A 19,040-nucleotide genomic window follows, 5' to 3' on the forward strand; every position below is an offset into this window, starting at 1 on the left:
AGGGTGTGGGAATGCGGGATCCAGGGGGCCCAAGTAAATTCTTGCCAAGCGTCCAATCAATATTAAAGTCGGCCCTGTTCTGCGATCATCCACCACTGTTGTCTTCCATGGGCATCCAGGTCTTTTTGCATTGTTGAGGTCAGCTGTGCTTTCTTTCTTTCTCAGGATGTACCAAACTGTAGATTTTGCCACTCCTAATAGTGTAGCAATTTCTCGGATGGGTTTTTTCTGTTTTCGCAGATGAAGGATGGCTTGTTTCACCTGCATGGAGAGCTCCTTTGACCACATGTTTACTTCTCAGCAAAATCTTCAAAATGCAAGCACCACACCTCAAATCAACTCCAGGCCTTTTATGTGCTTAATTGAGAATGAAATAATGAAGGAATTGCCAACACCTGCCCATGAAATAGCCTTTGAGTCAATTGTCCAATTACTTTTAGTCCCTTTAACCCCTTAAGGACCTAGGACGTACCGGTACGCCCTATTTCCCGAGTCCTTAAGGACCTAGGACGTACCGGTACGCCCTATTTCCCGAGTCCTTAAGGACCGAGGACGTACCGGTACGTCCTGACTTAAAATCGGAACTCCGGCGCCGCAGGGGTTAATCGGAACGGGATTTCGGCTGAAATCATTCAGCCGGCATCCCGTAACAATGCAGGGGGGGGTCATTTGACCCCCCCGTATCGGCGATCGCAGAAAACCGCAGGTCAATTCAGACCTGCGGTTTGCTGCGCTTTTTGCAGTTTCTGATCGCCGCGGTCCCTGACCGCGGGGATCAGAAACTTTAGAGTGGCTAAAATCATTATTTTTCACCCCCCCCTGCACCCCTGCACGATTTTATGCCGGAGGGTGGTGCGGGGGGGGTGTCGCAGGCGGTGGGGGCGTTGCGGGAGGCGGGCGGTGCGGCAGGCGGGATCGCGATCCCCCGCCCGCCTCCCCATGAACGATCGTTGGCTTCTAGTGGGTATACCAGGGTGCCAGCACATTGCTGGCACCCTGGTATAAACGGCTGACATCTGTGAAGATGTCAGCCGTTTAACCCTTTCCATACCGCGGTCCGTACGGACCGCTGTATGGAAAAAGTTAACTGTCATCGGTCAGGGAGCTCCCTCCCTCTCCATCGGGGGGCTGCTGTGGCTTTGCAGCCCCCCGATGGAGAGGGAGAGAGCCCCCCTCAGCCCCGTCCTTACCCTTCCCCGTCTGCGAAGTTCTGAGCAGACGGGGAGGGTTCCCATGGCAACAGGACGCCTGCTCAGGCGTCCTGCTGTCCATGGTGCTGAACAGATCTGTGCTAAAAGCACAGATCTGTTCAGTGTAAGTAAAATACAGTACAGAACAATATATATTGTTCTGTACTGTATTATACAGACACCAGACCCACTGGATCTTCCAGAACCAAGTGGGTCTGGGTCACAAAAATGTAAAAAAAAGTGAAAAAAGTTAAGATAAAAAAAAAAACATTTATCACTGAATAAAAATTAAAAAAATAAAATAAACTACACATATTAGGTATCGCCGCGTCCGTAACGACCTGATCTATAAAATGGTCATGTTACTTTCCCCGCACGGTGAACGCCATAAAAATAAAAAAATAAAAACTATGAGAAAATTGAAATTTTGCCCACCTTACTTCCCAAAAAAAGTAATAAAAGTGATCAAAAAAGTCGCATGTACGCCAAAATAGTACCAATCAAACCGTCATCTCATCCCGCAAAAAATGAGACCCTACTCAAGATAATCGCCCAAAAGCTGAAAAAACTATGGCTCTTAGACTATGGAGACACTAAAACATGATTTTTTTTTTTTCAAAAATGAACTCATTCTGTAAAACTTACATAAATAAAAAAAAGTATACATATTAGGTATCGCCGCGTCCGTATCGACCGGCTCTATAAAAATATCACATGACCTAACCCCTCAGATGACCACCGTAAAAAAATAAAAATAAAAACAGTGTAAAAAAAGCCATTTTTTGCCATCTTACGTCACAAAAAGTGTAATAGCAAGCGATCAAAAAATCATATGCACCCCAAAATAGTGCCAATCAAACCGTCATCTCATCCCGCAAAAAATGAGACCCTACTCAAGATAATCGCCCAAAAACTGAAAAAACTATGGCTCTTAGAATATGGAGACACTAAAACATTTTTTTGGTTTTAAAAAGGAAGTTATTGTATAAAACTTACATAAATAAAAAAAAATGTATACATATTAGGTATCGCCGCGTCCGCGACAACCTGCTCTATAAAAATACCACATAATCTAACCTGTCAGATGAATGTTGTAAATAACAAAAAAAAAAACGTGCCAAAAAAGCTATTTCTTGTTACCTTGCTGCACAAAAAGTGTAATATAGAGCAACCAAAAATCATATGTACCCTAAACTAGTACCAACAAAACTGCCACCCTATCCCGTAGTTTCTAAAATGGGGTCACTTTTTTGGAGTTTCTACTCTAGGGGTGCATCAGGGGGGCTTCAAATGGGACATGGTGTCAAAAAAAACAGTCCAGCAAAACCTGCCTTCCAAAAACCGTATGGAATTCCTTTCCTTCTGCGCCCTGCCGTGTGCCCGTACAGCGGTTTACGACCACATATGGGGTGTTTCTGTAAACTACAGAATTAGGGCCATAAATATTGAGTTTTGTTTGGCTGTTAACCCTTGCTTTGTAACTGGAAAAAAAATATTAAAATGGAAAATCTGCCAAAAATGTGAAATTTTGAAATTGTGTCTCTATTTTCCATTAAATCTTGTGCAACACCTAAAGGGTTAACAAAGTTTGTAAAATCAGTTTTGAATAGCTTGAGGGGTGTAGTTTCTTAGATGGGGTCACTTTTATGGAGTTTCTACTCTAGGGGTGCATCAGGGGGGCTTCAAATGGGACATGGTGTCAAAAAACCAGTCCAGCAAAATCTGGCTTCCAAAAACCAAACCGCGCACCTTTCACTCTACGCCCTACTGTGTGCCCGTACAGTAGTTTACGGCCACATATGGGGTGTTTCTGTAAACGGCAGAGTCAGGGCAATAAAGATACAATCTTGTTTGGCTGTTAACCCTTGCTTTGTTAGTGGAAAAAATGGGTTAAAATTGAAAATTAGGCAAAAAAATGAAATTCTCAAATTTCATCCCCATTTGCCAATAACTCTTGTGCAACACCTAAAGGGTTAACGACGTATGTAAAATCAGTTTTGAATACCTTGAGGGGTGTAGTTTCTTAGATGGGGTCACTTTTAGGGAGTTTCTCCTCTTGGGGTGCATCAGGGGGCTTCAAATGGGACATGGTGTCAAAAAACCAGTCCATAAAAATCAGCCTTCCAAAAACCATATGGTGCACCTTTCACTCTACGCCCCGCTGTGTGGCCGTACAGTAGTTTACGGCCACATATGGGGTGTTTCTGTAAACGGCAGAGTCAGGGCAATAAAGATACAATCTTGTTTGGCTGTTAACCCTTGCTTTGTTAGTGGAAAAAATGGGTTAAAATTGAAAATTAGGCAAAAAAATGAAATTCTCAAATTTCATCCCCATTTGCCAATAACTCTTGTGCAACACCTAAAGGGTTAACGACGTATGTAAAATCAGTTTTGAATACCTTGAGGAGTGTAGTTTCTTAGATGGGGTCACTTTTAGGGAGTTTCTCCTCTTGGGGTGCATCAGGGGGCTTCAAATGGGACATGGTGTCAAAAAACCAGTCCATAAAAATCAGCCTTCCAAAAACCATATGGTGCACCTTTCACTCTACGCCCCGCTGTGTGGCCGTACAGTAGTTTACGGCCACATATTGGGTGTTTCTGTAAACGGCAGAGTCAGGGCAATAAAGATACAGTCTTGTTTGGCTGTTAACCCTTGGTTTGTTAGTGGAAAAAATGGGTTAAAATGAAAAATTTGACAAAAATATGAAATTCTCAAATTTCCTCCCCATTTGCCAATAACTCTTGTGCAACACCTAAAGGGTTAACAATGTATGCAAAATCAGTTTTGAATACCTTGAGGGGTGTAGTTTCTTAGATGGGGTCATTTTTGGGTGGTTTCTATTATGTAAGCCTCGCAAAGTGACTTCAGACCTGAACTGGTCGCTAAAAATTGAGTTTTTGTAAATTTCTGAAAAATTTCAAGATTTGCTTCTAAACTTCTAAGCCTTATAACATCCCCAAAAAATAAAATATCATTCCCAAAACAATTCAAGCATGAAGTAGACATATGGGGAATGTAAAGTCATCACAATTTTTGGGGGTATTACTATGTATTACAGAGGTAGAGAAACTGAAAATTTGAAATTTGCTAATTTTTCAAAATTTACGGTAAAAATTGTATTTTTTTATGCAAAAAAATTAACTTTTTTGACCCAATTTTAGCAGTGTCATGAAGTACAATATGTGACGAAAAAACAATCTCAGAACGGCCTGGGTAAGTCAAAGCGTTTTAAAGTTATGAGCACTTAAAGTGACACTGGTCAGATTTGCAAAAAATGGCCTGGTCCTTAAGGTGAAAATGAGCCTGGTCCTTAAGGTGAAAATGAGCCCGGTCCTTAAGGGGTTAAAAACAGGGTGCCACATGTAAAGGAGCTGAAACTTTTAAACCCTTCATCCAATTTTATTGTGGATACCCTCAAATGAAAGCTAAAAGTCTGGACTTGATGTCCATGTCCATTAAATTATTATAACTTGAATATGTTTTAGTAAACGGGTAAAAAAATAAATATTGTGTCAGTGTCCAAATATATATGAACCTAATTGTATATTAAAAAAACCTCCTCATGTAACATTTATGTTTCAGTTAATGATGTTAAGAACGCGGTTCAGTGTGTGTCCAGCTATATGCTCTTTGACCCTACTGATACTGTGATGCAGCAAAATTTGGCATACTACAAGTTTTACAAGGAGAAGTGGAACCTTGAAGACATGGATTTCAACCCTAGAGAGGTAGCATTAACTACTTAAAAAAATAATAATAATTATATACATTTGGTATCACCTTGATCGTACTGAATAAAGGTAAAGGTATTTCGTAAAAGCTGTAAATGCAAAACAATAGCAGATTTTCTGTATTTTTCACCCACCTCAAAAGATTTTATTTTATTATGTATAGCATACATTATATGAATCCCCAAAATACAATTCATTCCGCAAATTAAAAACTAAATTACTGGGCTATATCAACAGAAAAATAGAAAAAAGTACTGGGTCTGGAAATGTGGCAAAGAAAAAAAAATGAAGCAACCTTACTTTCCCCCAAATGTTGCCTGCATCCAACACTAGAGGGAGCTTGAATATGTATTGATATTTCTCCCATTGTTTTCAATGGCAATTGTATGCAGCATGTATTTGAGCTCCCTCTAGTGGTGAATTTTGTAATGCAATTCTACAGCTGTAATGGGAAGCAGAGAATTTGACCCTCTGTATTAATATATAAATAGTTTTGTACCTATTTATTTTATACACTTATATAGCGCTACTATATTCCGCAGCACTTTACAGACATTAGCATCCAACTGTCCCCAATAGGGCTCACAATCTAAGGTCTTTGGAGTGTGGGAGGAAACCGGAGAACCCGGAGGAAACCCACGCAAACACAGGGAGAACATACAAACTCCATGCAGATGTTGTCCTTGGTTGGATTCAAACTTAGGACCCCAGTGCTAACCACTGAGCCACCGGGCTGTCCAAATTTACTGTAAATACTATGCATTGTGATGGTTTGTGAGCGGGTACTTTGCTGAAACAATTATTTTTGAGGTAACACTGATGGGACTATTAAAGGGGTTGTCTGAGTTGGGCAAAAAACTGCCCAATGAGGGGGAAATATGATGAAAAAAAAAACAGCATTACTTACCTGTTTAATTGCTGTAGCGGTTCCAGCGCCAGCACTTGTTCCTACTTAGCTGCCTCTTTTTAGCTGCAATAGTGGCATGTCCTTATGCCCATGTGATGCCAGTCATTGGCCTCAGCACTATACAGCACAAGATCGCTGAGGGCAGGGACTGGTTGCAGCTGCAAATATTGGGCGTGGAATGTATTTGTTAGTGGGGTCATGCCAGACTAAATGAACATTTCAGTTAAAGCGGCTCTGTCACCAGAATCAACCCTATACAACCAGGCATATAGCCTGGTAGGTTTGATGAAGCTGATTAAAAGGATACCTTTTTTTTCTGTAGGAACATGCATTCTTGAGAAATTTGAGGTTTTAGTAATATGAAAATGAGCTATTGAAGCACCAGGAGGTGGGTTTATGCAGTTTGAGCACCACTCCAGTGACCTCCCTGGTGCTCCATACTGACGCCCCTTTCTTTCAAAACACACCCTCCTCATTCCAGATTGACAGCGCTAGACCAAAGGCACAGGCATGATGTTGCTACTGTACATTATGATATCACTGGTGGCAGTGTGCAATAGCAACATCATGCATTGCGATCCTAATGCATCTACTGTACTGTGGTAAAGTGTTTTAAATTATGTTCTCATTGGTGGCAGTGGGGGCTTAGGGGGAAGAGACAGGGGCAGAGAAGGATCACAGTACAGTAGATGCATTAGGATCGCAATGATATCACAATGTACAGTAGCATCATGCATGCGCATCTGGTCTAGTGCTGTCAATCTGGGGGGGGGGCATGTTTTGAAGGAAAGCGGCTTCAGTATGTAACACCAAAGGCGTCGCTGGAGCAGTGCTCAAATCACATAAGCCCGCCTCCTGGGGGTCCAATAGCTCATTTGCATATCAATACAAGTTCTAATTTCTCAAGAATGCATGTTCCTACAGATGAAAGAAAGGTATCCTTTTAATCAGCTTCATCAACCCTACCAGGCTATATGCCTCTTTGTATAGGGTTGATCCTGGTGACAGAGCCGCTTTGAAATAAGCTAAGGGATAACTGTCAGATTTGTGGGAGTCTGACCATTGTAACCCCCATCGATCACGAGAATGGGGTCCTGTCTTCCTTCATGTGAATGGAACGGCAGTCAAGCATGAGCGCTGATGCTCCATTCATCGCCACATGGCTGCTGTTACGATCCCTCCTGTGACAGAGGTTAGAAGATCTGACTTGCATCACGTGAGGTTATCTGACAGCCTCTCGGTTTTCACATTGCAGTGTGGTTGTTGGTAATGACCACACCTCTCATCTCAGGTGTAGCTTGTGGTCATTACTGCTCCTCTATTTAGTCTGGACCCACACTTCTTACCATGCGGTTGATATTATCTGCCTGGAGTTGGAAGAGCTGGTGTGTTGTCCTCTTCTGAGTTCCTGCTCATCCATTTTCTACGGAAGAAAAGTGTACTTCCCTTTGTATTTTGTTGTCCCCTTTTGTTCATTGTTTCCTAGGCTTCAGGGAGACGCAGGTTCGTTCATCTGGAAAGGCACCAGTGGTCTCAGACCCTGTCACTACACCTAGGGATTTTCAGGGTTTCCAGGGCCTAGGTTTACGGTGTATGAATATTCCCACCTTCAGGGTCTATTCATACTGACAGGAGCCAGGGCTAGGTTTAGGGTTTCCTACGTGGTGACCTTTTTCCTTTCCCTAGCCGTGAGGCATAGTTTCGGGTAATTTACCTTCTGTGGTCATTCTGGTGTTCCTCCATTCCCCCTACATTATGACAGCTGCTGGCGATAGCTGAGTACAGTCCTCAGCAGTCCTATACAGTTTGAATGGCGAATCAGTGCTCGTGCTAAACCGTCACTCCATGCAAACTGGGAATACGGGACCCCAATTCACGTGATCAGAGGGGATACGAGTGGTCACGTCTCCACCAATCTAACAGTTATCACCTTGCCAATAGTAATGGAATCATTTGTTACTGGAATGCCCCTTTAAGGGAACTGTACGGTATATAAACTCATATGACTTTCTTTCATCCTATGGGGACAATGACAGGAAGCCCTGAGGTACCATAACCAGACGACCCGGCATAAGGACCTGTTACAGTATGCCCAGGATTTCCTTCACAGAGATGATGATGAGGTAAAAATTATTTATGATTAGGGTAGTAAGGTACATCCAGCTCCAGCAATTAGTGTAACCCTTAAAATTAATAAACTTTAATTGAATATCCTTAAAATAACGCGGATCACAATCACTGAACAAAAATCACTGAGAATAAACTCAGATAGTTCCACAGCAGGCAGCTATAAAGATATCCTGAAGGGTGGGGAGAACTGTCCTTATAGTCTCGCCCTAGTCTAGTGCTCAGCCCAGGGATGACCCCTGATGGTGGGGACTCCCTGTCCTCGAACCTGGACTAAAAAGATCCTACAACAGCCCTAACACAGTGGTAGGGGTTGAATAGGTGCCTGTAAGTGGAAATGAAAAAAGAAATACTATACATATACTCTCCCCTATAAAGATAGGGTAAATTGATGGACTCTGTATACAGCCCTAGTACTGTGTTATGACAGTCAAGGTACACAGTGCATCAAGGTATATGTTGTAAATTTCACCCTATAAGTAGATAGACGTAAAAAAAATACCCCAACGCATTTCCCCCACTATGTGGGATCATCAGGGGGTAGGTAAACTCAATTGATATCATAGATATCTGATACCAATATTGATATAGTGATATCCGCAATTTGGGTGCGGACCACCAATAATGATATATTAGTGTCCGTTATACATTAATATTGATAATGAGGGGGCCATTAGATAATAGCAGGAGGAGATCAATCTCATTTGGACATAATGCAGACCATAGCATAAAGAAGTTGATATCCCATGAGGTTACAATTCCATAGAGGCATCTGTGGAGGAGAAAAACATCATAATATGGTATAGAACACAGCAGGTTCCAAAATTTCACCTCCACCAGTGACCACCAATATTAGAAACCGAAACTGACAGTCTCCACAAACATCAGAAAAGTCCAATGAGTAGCAAGATGGCATCGACACACTTAGATGTCCTAAGTCATAAAAAATATAAACTCAGTATCACCAGAGATAGTCAGAATAATGAACACTCCTGGGGGATGTGTGTCCCTACTTACGATTAATCGTCCATCTCTAAGATAGAGCGTCCCAGCTCCTCCAGAGGCCCGCTACCGTATGTGCCCCATGTCCCCCTTTTAAATACACTCCTAATAGTCAGGGTTCCCGTTCACAGACAATACGTCCGCGTCGCCTACCAATTGTCGTCACTTCCGGTCTATGAAATGAGTCATTTCCGGCCGATGGAACGCAGACTCGTCCTAGGTACGTATGCGCATTTCCGGTCACATGTTTCCGGTACATGGAACGCAGTGGACCGCAGATGCAATTCCGGTCACGTGATTCCGGACAGTGAAGCACAATGGACTGCAGGTACAGATATAGTGAAAAAAACGCTGTCTGGAACATCGAGATACTGATTGACACCTAGACTACCCTTATCTTACTAGAACATATACATAACAGCCACAAAAACCGGATGGAGAGCCCTAGGGCAATAAATGGATGTCACTGTCAAAGATGACCAATCTCGATGGTATAAGGTAAAGGGAAGGAACTCAGTACAGTTAGGAGGTACAGTGATTAGTGGAACCATAGTCTAGTACTGTCAATGGGCACCCTCCTTAGATTGTAGAGGGTGTCACACCTAGCTATGAGACGGTCAGATTCATTGATCAAGATAATGTTCAAGTTTAAGATGCTTCCCGCATCTGGCCAGTAAAGGGATACTGAATTTTACAGTGGGCCCAGCCATATCAGACAGAGACAGCCAGGACAGGGCACCGGCTACCTTAATGGTAACAGTCAGAGAAAACAAGAGAAGGTCAATCTCTCATTAATCCCGCGGGGGGACTGGGACCGGAACCGGTGTATCCATTCACATTCCTTCTGAAGGATATTCCTGTCCCCGTCAACTCCTCAGGGAGATGGAGGTACCAGTTCAAGAACCGAGAATCTTAAACATCTCGGGTCTCGCCCATGATGATCATTAACATGCAGTGCCACCGGTGTTGCATTCTTCTTCACTATGTCATTAACATGTTCAAGGATCCTCCTTCTCACCTCTCTCACTGTTTTACTTATATAGTCCATTGGACACGTACACTGGCAGATATAAATTGCCCCTTTACTCCTGCAGTTGATGAAATCCCTGACCTGAAAAGTCTGTTTAGTCACAGAGCACGTGATAACCTTAGATGTTGAAATAAATTCACACGCCTTACAAGAGCCACATCTAAAAACATCTATAGGTTTCCGATCCAGCCATGTGCCAGTTTTGGCTGGGGGTGTAAAGTGTACAAGGCGATCTTTAATACTTTTACCACGCCGATACGTGATGGCGGGGTGCTCAGTGACAACATCCGATAGATCAGAGTCCATCTGGAAAATAGGCCAATATTTCTTCAAAACACTCATAACCTCTTGGTTGGCCACATCAAAGGTGTGGACTAGGATTTAGTTATTGCTGGAATGGCCAGTTTCCTTTCAGGGACCATATTTACAGAGGCCTTGATAAATGAAGCCAAAGATGTTTTTTCAGATAGAGATATTCCGGGACTAGGCCTCACGACCACGTGTAAACAAGTTTTCAGTGACCTCTATAATTGTTATAAGGACAACATCAAATCTTGGTGGGAGGTTAGGTCCTTTGAAAGCTATTTAAAACACAGGATAGTCCCTAAGGGACTTCGTCTGCGGGTGAGACCTGCGGATAGGATCTCCTCACCTACATTGCTAACCAGGTGGGAGGATGAGCTTACCCGCAGCTCTCTGACCTTGATGGGTATGCTGTTGGAGGAAGAAAAACAACAGTTTGAATTGACCTCCACCAAACTACAGGAACAGATAGTTGTAGCTCTTAAACATAAGGACGATCCGGACTTTGCTAGACGTGAGGCGTCATTAGAGACCTCCGTTGAGAAATTTCAGAGCCTGATCAAGGAACGGAAACGCAGGCAATTTGTCCGTGACCTTAGTGAGCTTAAAGAAAACAGAGCGTTTATACAACATCAAGAACCTGTAGCTGGATCTAAGATCTCGACGTCAGACGTTGACTCCTCGGACACAGATTCATACCCTAGGCCATACGGGGGCCCATCCTATAGGGGTTCGTTTGGGCCTAGGAGACGAGGGGGAAGAAGGGGGTTGGCAATCGGGACTGGCTATCCAAATGCCTCCTCTTCTTTGTCTCCTTCCTTTGCCTCCAACAGCGTCCCGCCTCTACAACAGCCCTCTTTTTTAGAGAAGAGCCAGATCCCTTATCAGCTACGGGACCGGGGCAGGACAGACAAGGGGCAATAAATGATCTTCAGATCATCAACTTGACCTCTAGGTCTCTTAGTGCGGTGGAGATGGGGGTTCTTAAGAGGGCACTCCCGTTCGTACCTACCACGAACTTTAGTCTCTTCACATGGACTAAGGACCTCCATCTCTTCTGCAGGAAACTTAAATGGCACTAATTCTTTAAGAACTCGAACAGACAGACATGTGAAAGCCTCGGGCTGGATGAGGGGGACTTCATGGACCTCCAGATCCTTACTGAACTAGGTGAGGAGAGTGCACGTGATCCAGGCAAGGGTCCTTTCACTGCATTAAAACCTAAAAGAAAAAGAATGCCACTACCCTCTAACTACGAGTATGTGGACATCTCCCTCCAGATGGTCGTCACTGACCTTGATCGAATGGGTAAAGTCGATCCTAGGACCTTCAATCTTTCTCTTGCTGAAATGCAGGCATTGAGGTCACTAGAGAAAGATGACTCCATTATCATCAAACCGTCCGATAAAGGCGGCAATCTGGTCATTCTTGACCAGGATATCTATCTACACATGTGCCTTGACCTTTTGAAAGATAGGGATGGATATAGGATATTATCTACAAACCCTACTCCATCCTTTCTGGAGGACCTAAAACGGTTATTATTGGGGGGTCTTAACAACAAGGTCATTAGTCCATCTGAATTTGAGTTTCTCCTCCCTGTAAACCTGTATATAGAGACTTTCTACAGATTGCCTAAGATACATAAAGGTACAACACCACTCGGGGGTCGCCCAATTGTGGCACACACTGTGGTTTACACAACATCTTTACCTTACAGTTGTTGGAATTTACGCTTACTCATAACTTTTTTTGTTTAATGCACGTTTCTACCACCAGCTCAGGGGGACAGCAATGGGTAGTCCCTGTGCCCCGACCTATGCCAATCTCCTCCTGGGCTGGTGGGAAGATACATGTGTGTTCCCTGACCAAACGGTCTGGTGGGCCGACAACATTTTATTTTGGACACGCTACATTGACGACATCTTTGTGGTGTGGAAAGGTGGATCGGGGGATTTCAAAAGGTTTGTCGCTAACCTTAATAAAAACGAAATTGGCCTCCGATTTACCTTTCAACTGAACCTTAACACAATCACCTTTTTAGATGTTCGGGTGACCAAGGAGGGTGATAGGCTTGATACGAACATACACAGGAAAGCCACAGCCACTAATTCCTTGCTCCACTGGAATAGCCACCACCCTGTCTCCCTGAAACTGGGTATACCCAGGGGCCAATATCTCTGAGTTAGGAGGAACTGCTCTGAGGGCGAGTACTTCTTCAGTGAAGCAAGAGGATTACAGGACAGGTTGAGGGCCAGGGGATATCCGCAGACGGTTTTGAAGGAGGCCTTCACACATGCCCAGGGAAAGAATCGGGCTGACCTTTTGGTCTTCAGACAGAGAGCCCTTGAGAGACATCAACCACTGCGGATTATCTCCACCTTTGATGTGGCCAACCAAGAGGTTATGAGTGTTTTGAAGAAATATTGGCCTATTTTGCAGATGGACTCTGATCTATCGGATGTTGTCACTGAGCACCCCGCCGTCACGTATCGGCGTGGTAAAAGTATTAAAGATCACCTTGTACACACCCTTTTTACACCCCCAGCAAAAACTGGCACATGGCTGGATCGGAAACCTATAGGCGTTTTTAGATGTGGCTCTTGTAAGGCGTGTGAATTTATTTTGACATCTAAGGTTATCACGTGCTCTGTGACTAAACAGACTTTTCAGGTCAGGGATTTCATAAACTGCAGGAGTAAAGGGGCAATTTATATCTGCCAGTGTACGTGTCCAATGGACTATATAGGTAAAACAGTGAGAGAGGTGAGAAGGAGGATCCTTGAACCTCCCGCGGGATTAATGAGAGATTGACCTTCTCTTGTTTTCTCTGACTGTTACCATTAAGGTAGCCGGTGCCCTGTCCTGGCTGTTTCTGTCTGATATGGCTGGGCCCACTGTAAGATTCAGTATCCCTTTACTGGCCAGATGCGGGAAGCATCTTAAACTTGAACATTATCTTGATCAATGAATCTGACCGTCTCATAGCTAGGTGTGACACCCTCTACAATCTAAGGAGGGTGCCCATTGACAGTACTAGACTATGGTTCCACTAATCACTGTACCTCCTAACTGTACTGAGTTCCTTCCCTTTACCTTATACCATCGAGATTGGTCATCTTTGACAGTGACATCCATTTATTGCCCTAGTGCTCTCCATGCGGTTTTTGTGGCTGTTATGTATATGCTCTAGTAAGATAAGGGTAGTCTAGGTGTCAATCGGTATCTCGATGTTCCAGACAGCGTTTTTTTCACTATATCTGTACCTGCGGTCCATTGCGATTCACTGTCCGGAATCACGTGACCGGAATTGCATCTGCGGTCCACTGCATTCCATCGGCCGGAAATGACTCATTTTATAGACCGGAAGTGACAACAATTGGTAGGCGACGCGGACGTATTGTCTGTGGGCGGGAACCCTGACTATTAGGAGTGTATTTAAAAGGGAGACATGGGGCACATACGGTAGCGGGCCCCTGGAGGAGCTGGGACGCTAATCGTAAGTAGGGACACACATCCCCCAGGAGTGTTCATTATTCTGACTATCTCTGGTGATACTGAGTTTATTAACCCTGATTTAGACTGTATCTCTACTTGCTGGACTAGGATATAGTAAGGTACATACAGGATTTAAAGCAAGGCCCTTAGCAACTAGGCCACTTACTATGATAAGTGCACCACTTTCTTGGTTTCGTTTGTGCCAACATCTTGATGCACCTCATTTTAGACACATTTTTATTACTGAAAATACCAAAAGGAATGACTTTCTCAACATTTTCTGGTTTTAAACTAGAATGTTGACACGGCCAGCTTTTGTCTATCTTTTAGATACATTGATGAAGCTGAAATCCAAGAGGGGAAAATTTGACCAACTTAGAATTGGTTTAATGTTTTTGGTGGACAGAATTGGGGCACATTTTCTGGGCACATGGATAAATTTTCTGCGTAAATAGGTGGTACAAATTAGACTACAGATGAGCCAGATTTATCATCTACCACCCTTCACTATGATAAATTTGGCAAATTTAAAATTTCCTGTGTATACAAATTAGGCAGGATTCTGGGCCATTGTACATAGCAACTATTTAGATTGCCGATTAATCAATTTTGCACTCCAGGAAAAACCCACCCTAGCTAAATGTCAGGGCTTCAGCTTCTCTAACCCCAAGTGATCTGCTGGTTGGATCTTCACACTCATGGTAGCATTTACATGCTCACCATTCAAATAGACAACCATGTAATGTATGGATGGGTCTGGTTCTCCATTGTGGCTCATGAAGTTGATGTCTATATCCCGTAACAGGGCATATGGATAGGGGCTGACTTTAAAGGGGCTATGCCATGATTGATGTAAAAAATTTAAATCTGACATCATATAGTACATGACTTCTAACAGAATATATGGCTGGTGACAGTTGAAGGTTTAAACTGAGCATGTGTGACCACATCAGTGAGGAGGATGGAGGTGGATGGAGAAATAATCAAAAGACCAAGCAGCAGGTGGTGCTGTACAGATAGATTTTATTGAATAGCTCAGTGGCTATACTATTTTGTTTAATTATATGAAGTTATGAAAGTATTCAGATCCATGTGCTAGTTTGAAAAATGTAGAATATTTTTCATGGGGCAAACCCTTTAAAGGGAGTCTTTCACGCAGATTCACCCTTACAACGGCCGGTGCCGAGGCCCCTGGGTCCTTTTCATACGAAGCCACTCCCCCCTCAGCCGCGTCTGCCCGCCCTTAGTCTCTGCTCTAACCTCCCTCCTCCCGTCCGTAATCCCGCGCATGCGCCGATGAACGTGATAACGCACGGTAAACTGCGATGCCCCAGCCCGACTGTGCTCGTTCATCTGCGCATGCGCGGGATTACGGACGGGAGGAGGGAGGTTAGAGCAGAGACTAAGGGTGGGCAGAAACGGCGTAGGGGGAGTGGCTTCGTATGAAAATGACCCAGGGGCCTGGGCACCGGCTGTTGTAACGCCGCCCCTGAGCACCTTCACAGCCTCATTTGCATTTGAATTAAAAGTGTTTTTCTGCACAACGATGCTAGCAAGGAACTAACGGTAAGCACAGTTTTAATAAGGGGGATGCCGTGGACATAACACTGTTATTAGGTTAATAGGGTGAATCTGCGTGAAAGACTCCCTTTAAGGAGTGATCTGACTGGTTGCTACAGGCCAAATTCCATTTGTGAAAAAGAAAATTGAGCCTGAAAAGATATGGATGACCAGCCACTGGGCAAGAACCAGACCACGACTGCTACACCTTTAGAATTTTCTCTTGGTGGAGGTGTTGATAGATCACTGACATGCAAGAAGTTTTGCATAGGAACGCAAGAGCTTCAACCTTCTCCTCTGTTCACAGGTAACCTTTCAAGGAAACCTGACCCACTGATATTTTGCATGCATCAAGTAAGCAAGCAGAAGGAGCTGAGCACTGATTGATACATCGGAAAAGATTCAGTATAATTTGTCACTCACTGATCAGTTTTTTCTAGGTTTAGAAGTCCAGTGGGTCATTCTTTTCATGATTGACAGCCAGCTCGGAAGGCTGTCAATCACTGATAAGACCACCTACTGGACTCCTAAGCCTAGAAGGAGCAGAGATTTACATCAATAAATGACAAGTTTTACTGGGTCTTTTCCCATAAAACTATATATCTATTAATCTGCTCAGCTCCTCCTGCTCCGTCACATGCTGCTAAAATGTTCTGTGCAAATATCTTATGGGAAGGTAGACATTTTAAAGAAGCACTCCCACAAAACGTGGGAGAGTCAGAGTGTCGGTCACATGACACAGATGAGGACCAGAAGAGCTCCAGCCACCGGTATGAAGGTTACCTTCAGTACAATTTAAATCATGAACCTTTCTACCAGGCCAGAGAATACATTTTTGTGGGAGTGCTTCTTTAATAAAAAGTGTCTACATAAAGTATGTAGACTAGGACTGTGTATAAGTATGTAGACTATGACTCACTATGATGATCCTCAGAAATATGCAGGGGTTGAGTTTATAGAATTACAGAAAGATGTAAAAATGAATAACGGCGCTAAAAGGAACAGTATCTACAGGACAGATAATACTCTGCCCCGAGTCTTCCATTATCTGAGAAGATAACAAACCTGCCTTTATGGACAGGACTTTGTTCGTTGCTTCTTGTCCTGATCTAGCAGTGAGCCATCTGCTGACATAGTAACAGTATTTATAATGATGAGTCAGGGTGAGATATGGGAAAGGACCTCATCCACTAGTCATGGAGCTCATCAGCACCAGATCTCATGCATACCGACATACTCTGCTAGGTAATACTGAGTTTTAGTTTGCTAATGAGTTTCATGTCTGCAGAGGCCATGGGCAGTTGCCTAGTTGGCCTCTCCTTAAAATGCTGCATTGCTGACTCTCTCCATATTTCATTGTAGATTGAAATTGGAACATTGCAAGACATAGAGCCACCTCCATCTGATGCAGAATTCGAAGGGGATGGTGATTATGAAGAAGGAATATATGCCGAATGGTGGACACAACCCAAGTCTAAAGGGGAGGTGGCAGACAAATCAGAGTGAATGTAGATGAAGATCAACACTGAGTCATGAGATGGCTCGTAGATGGTTAGAAAAACGTGGCTGCTCTCTTCCAGAAAGCACCACTTTCATCCATAGGCCATGTCTGGTATTGTAGTTCAACTGTATTGACTAGAATGGGTCTGAACTGCAGTACCTGGCACAGCCTATGGGCAACAGAGGCACTATTTCTAGAAGAGAGCAGCCATGTATCTCATACACAGTTCATTGATGGACCCCATGAATGCAATTTTGGACGTTTGCCAGATTGTAAGAAGATTCCATACCTGTCATTGTTGTATGAGTCAGACTAATCTGAAGACAACATTATATTCATCATACCCAGGCCCTGGGGGCTCATGCCGGCATTTTGGCATAATGCAAGATATGGACACACCCAACAGTATTGTGTAAAAATAAAAGGAGAAAATGTGTTAAATTGATATGGAAAAAAACATGAAGCAACTGGAATGCGACTGGTTTTGTGCTTTATTTCCCCCTGATATATGCAGTGGGATGGATTCCTGTGAACGCCACCTATACCCTCACTTGTCTCAGTATTTAAAGGGGTCCTCCAACTTTCTGTAAATAAGGCTTAGTCGTTGTATAATGGTCACCAGATTTCTAATGTAAAAAATTCCTCACCATTTTCAAGATCTCTCCGTGCTGTTTGAACATCCAGAATCTGAACCCTTTTTTTTTTTTAACAGCTGAGGTTTTGCTGCAATTGCTTTTCTGTTGCCATAAACAACCTGGACTTCAGACTGATACATTGTAGCAAACAGGGTGCTGCTGATGCAAGTAGTATTGTCTAGACCAGATGCAAATGTAGCAAAATCTTAGCTGTTTTACATCTGTATGGCAATCCTCTTTATTAGGCCTCCTGCACACGAACGTATCTGTTCCGTTTCCGTATTGCGGATCCGCAATAAACTGACACTGTTCCGTATGCATTCAGCATCACGGATGCGGAGCCATTCACTTGAATGGGTCCGGAAATGCGGAACGGAAGCACGGAACAGAACCCTACGGAAGCCCTACGGAGTGCTTCTGTGGGGTTCCGTTCCGTACTTCTGTTCTGCAAAAAGATAGAACTTGCTCTATCTTTTTGCAGAACGGGCGGATCATGAACCCATTTAAAGTTGAATGGGTCTGGATCCGACCCGGAGGCCGCACTAACGTTACAATCTGGCAAACGTCCAAATTGCGGTATCCAATGCACGGAACAGAACACATACGTTTGTGTGCAGGAGGCTTTACCGTGTATCAGAGGCATGCATAAAAATCATTGGGCCTCAAAGCAAGAATCTGAATTGGGCCCCCATGCCCTGTACCCTCCCACTACTTACTCCTAGCCCCTGCCACTTCCTCCCCTCACTACACTGGAACAGAATCTGATGGCAAGTATGCACCAAGCCTTACCTGATAAATCATGCCCTCTGCCTTTTCTATAGTATACAATCCTTTCTGCATGGACTTTGCCAGTTGCTGCTTATTATATAGTGTACCATCCCCCCCCCCCTGCGGATCCGCAAAACACGGACATCAGCGATGTGCGTTCCGCATTTTGCTGGCACTTAATAGAAAATGCCTATTCCTGTCCGCAATTGAATGGGTCCGCAATTCCGTTCCGCAAAATGCGGAACGAAATTGCGGACATGTGAATGGACCCTTAGCTGCTACAGAACCTCCTAATACATACCTCAGCTGCTGCAGATCATAGTACACACCTCAGCTGCTGCAGAACCTCATAATGCACACGTCTATGCTGCAGAACCTCATAATACACACGTCTATGCTGCAGAACCTCATAATACACACCTCACCTGCTGCAGAACCTCATGATACACACCTCAGCAGCTGCAGAACCTCATGATATACATCTAAGCTGCTGCAAAACCTCATAATACACACCTCAGCTCCCGCAGAGCATCATAATACACACCTCAGCTGCTGCAGAACCTCATGATACACATCTGAGCTGCTGCAGAGCATCATAATACACACCTCAGCTGCTGCAAAGCGCCATAATACACACCTCAGCTGCTGCAAAGCCCCATAATACACACCTCAGCTGCTGATCCTCATAATATATACCTCAGCTGCTGCAGAACTTCATAATACACACCTCTGCTCCTGCAGAACCCCAGAATTAGAGATGAGCAAAGTTTTAAAAAATTTGATTCAG

The 19,040-nt window shown here is 43.8% G+C and overlaps 1 protein-coding gene across 1 annotated transcript in view; it reads left to right on the forward strand.

The window, feature by feature from the left end:
- The window catches only part of P3H4 (prolyl 3-hydroxylase family member 4 (inactive)), a 28,002-nt gene extending 10,674 nt beyond the window's left edge, over nucleotides 1-17,328 (forward strand). The window contains exons 5-7 of the mRNA XM_040438833.1: nucleotides 4,774-4,919; nucleotides 7,866-7,952; nucleotides 16,712-17,328. Of these exons, the coding sequence (XP_040294767.1) occupies nucleotides 4,774-4,919; nucleotides 7,866-7,952; nucleotides 16,712-16,855 (377 nt within the window). The 3' untranslated portion in view covers nucleotides 16,856-17,328. The remainder of the gene's footprint in view (nucleotides 1-4,773; nucleotides 4,920-7,865; nucleotides 7,953-16,711) is intronic.
- The last annotated feature ends 1,712 nt before the right edge of the window (nucleotides 17,329-19,040 follow it).

This window comes from Bufo bufo, chromosome 6 (assembly GCF_905171765.1).
Source record: "Bufo bufo chromosome 6, aBufBuf1.1, whole genome shotgun sequence".
NCBI lineage: Eukaryota > Metazoa > Chordata > Amphibia > Anura > Bufonidae > Bufo > Bufo bufo.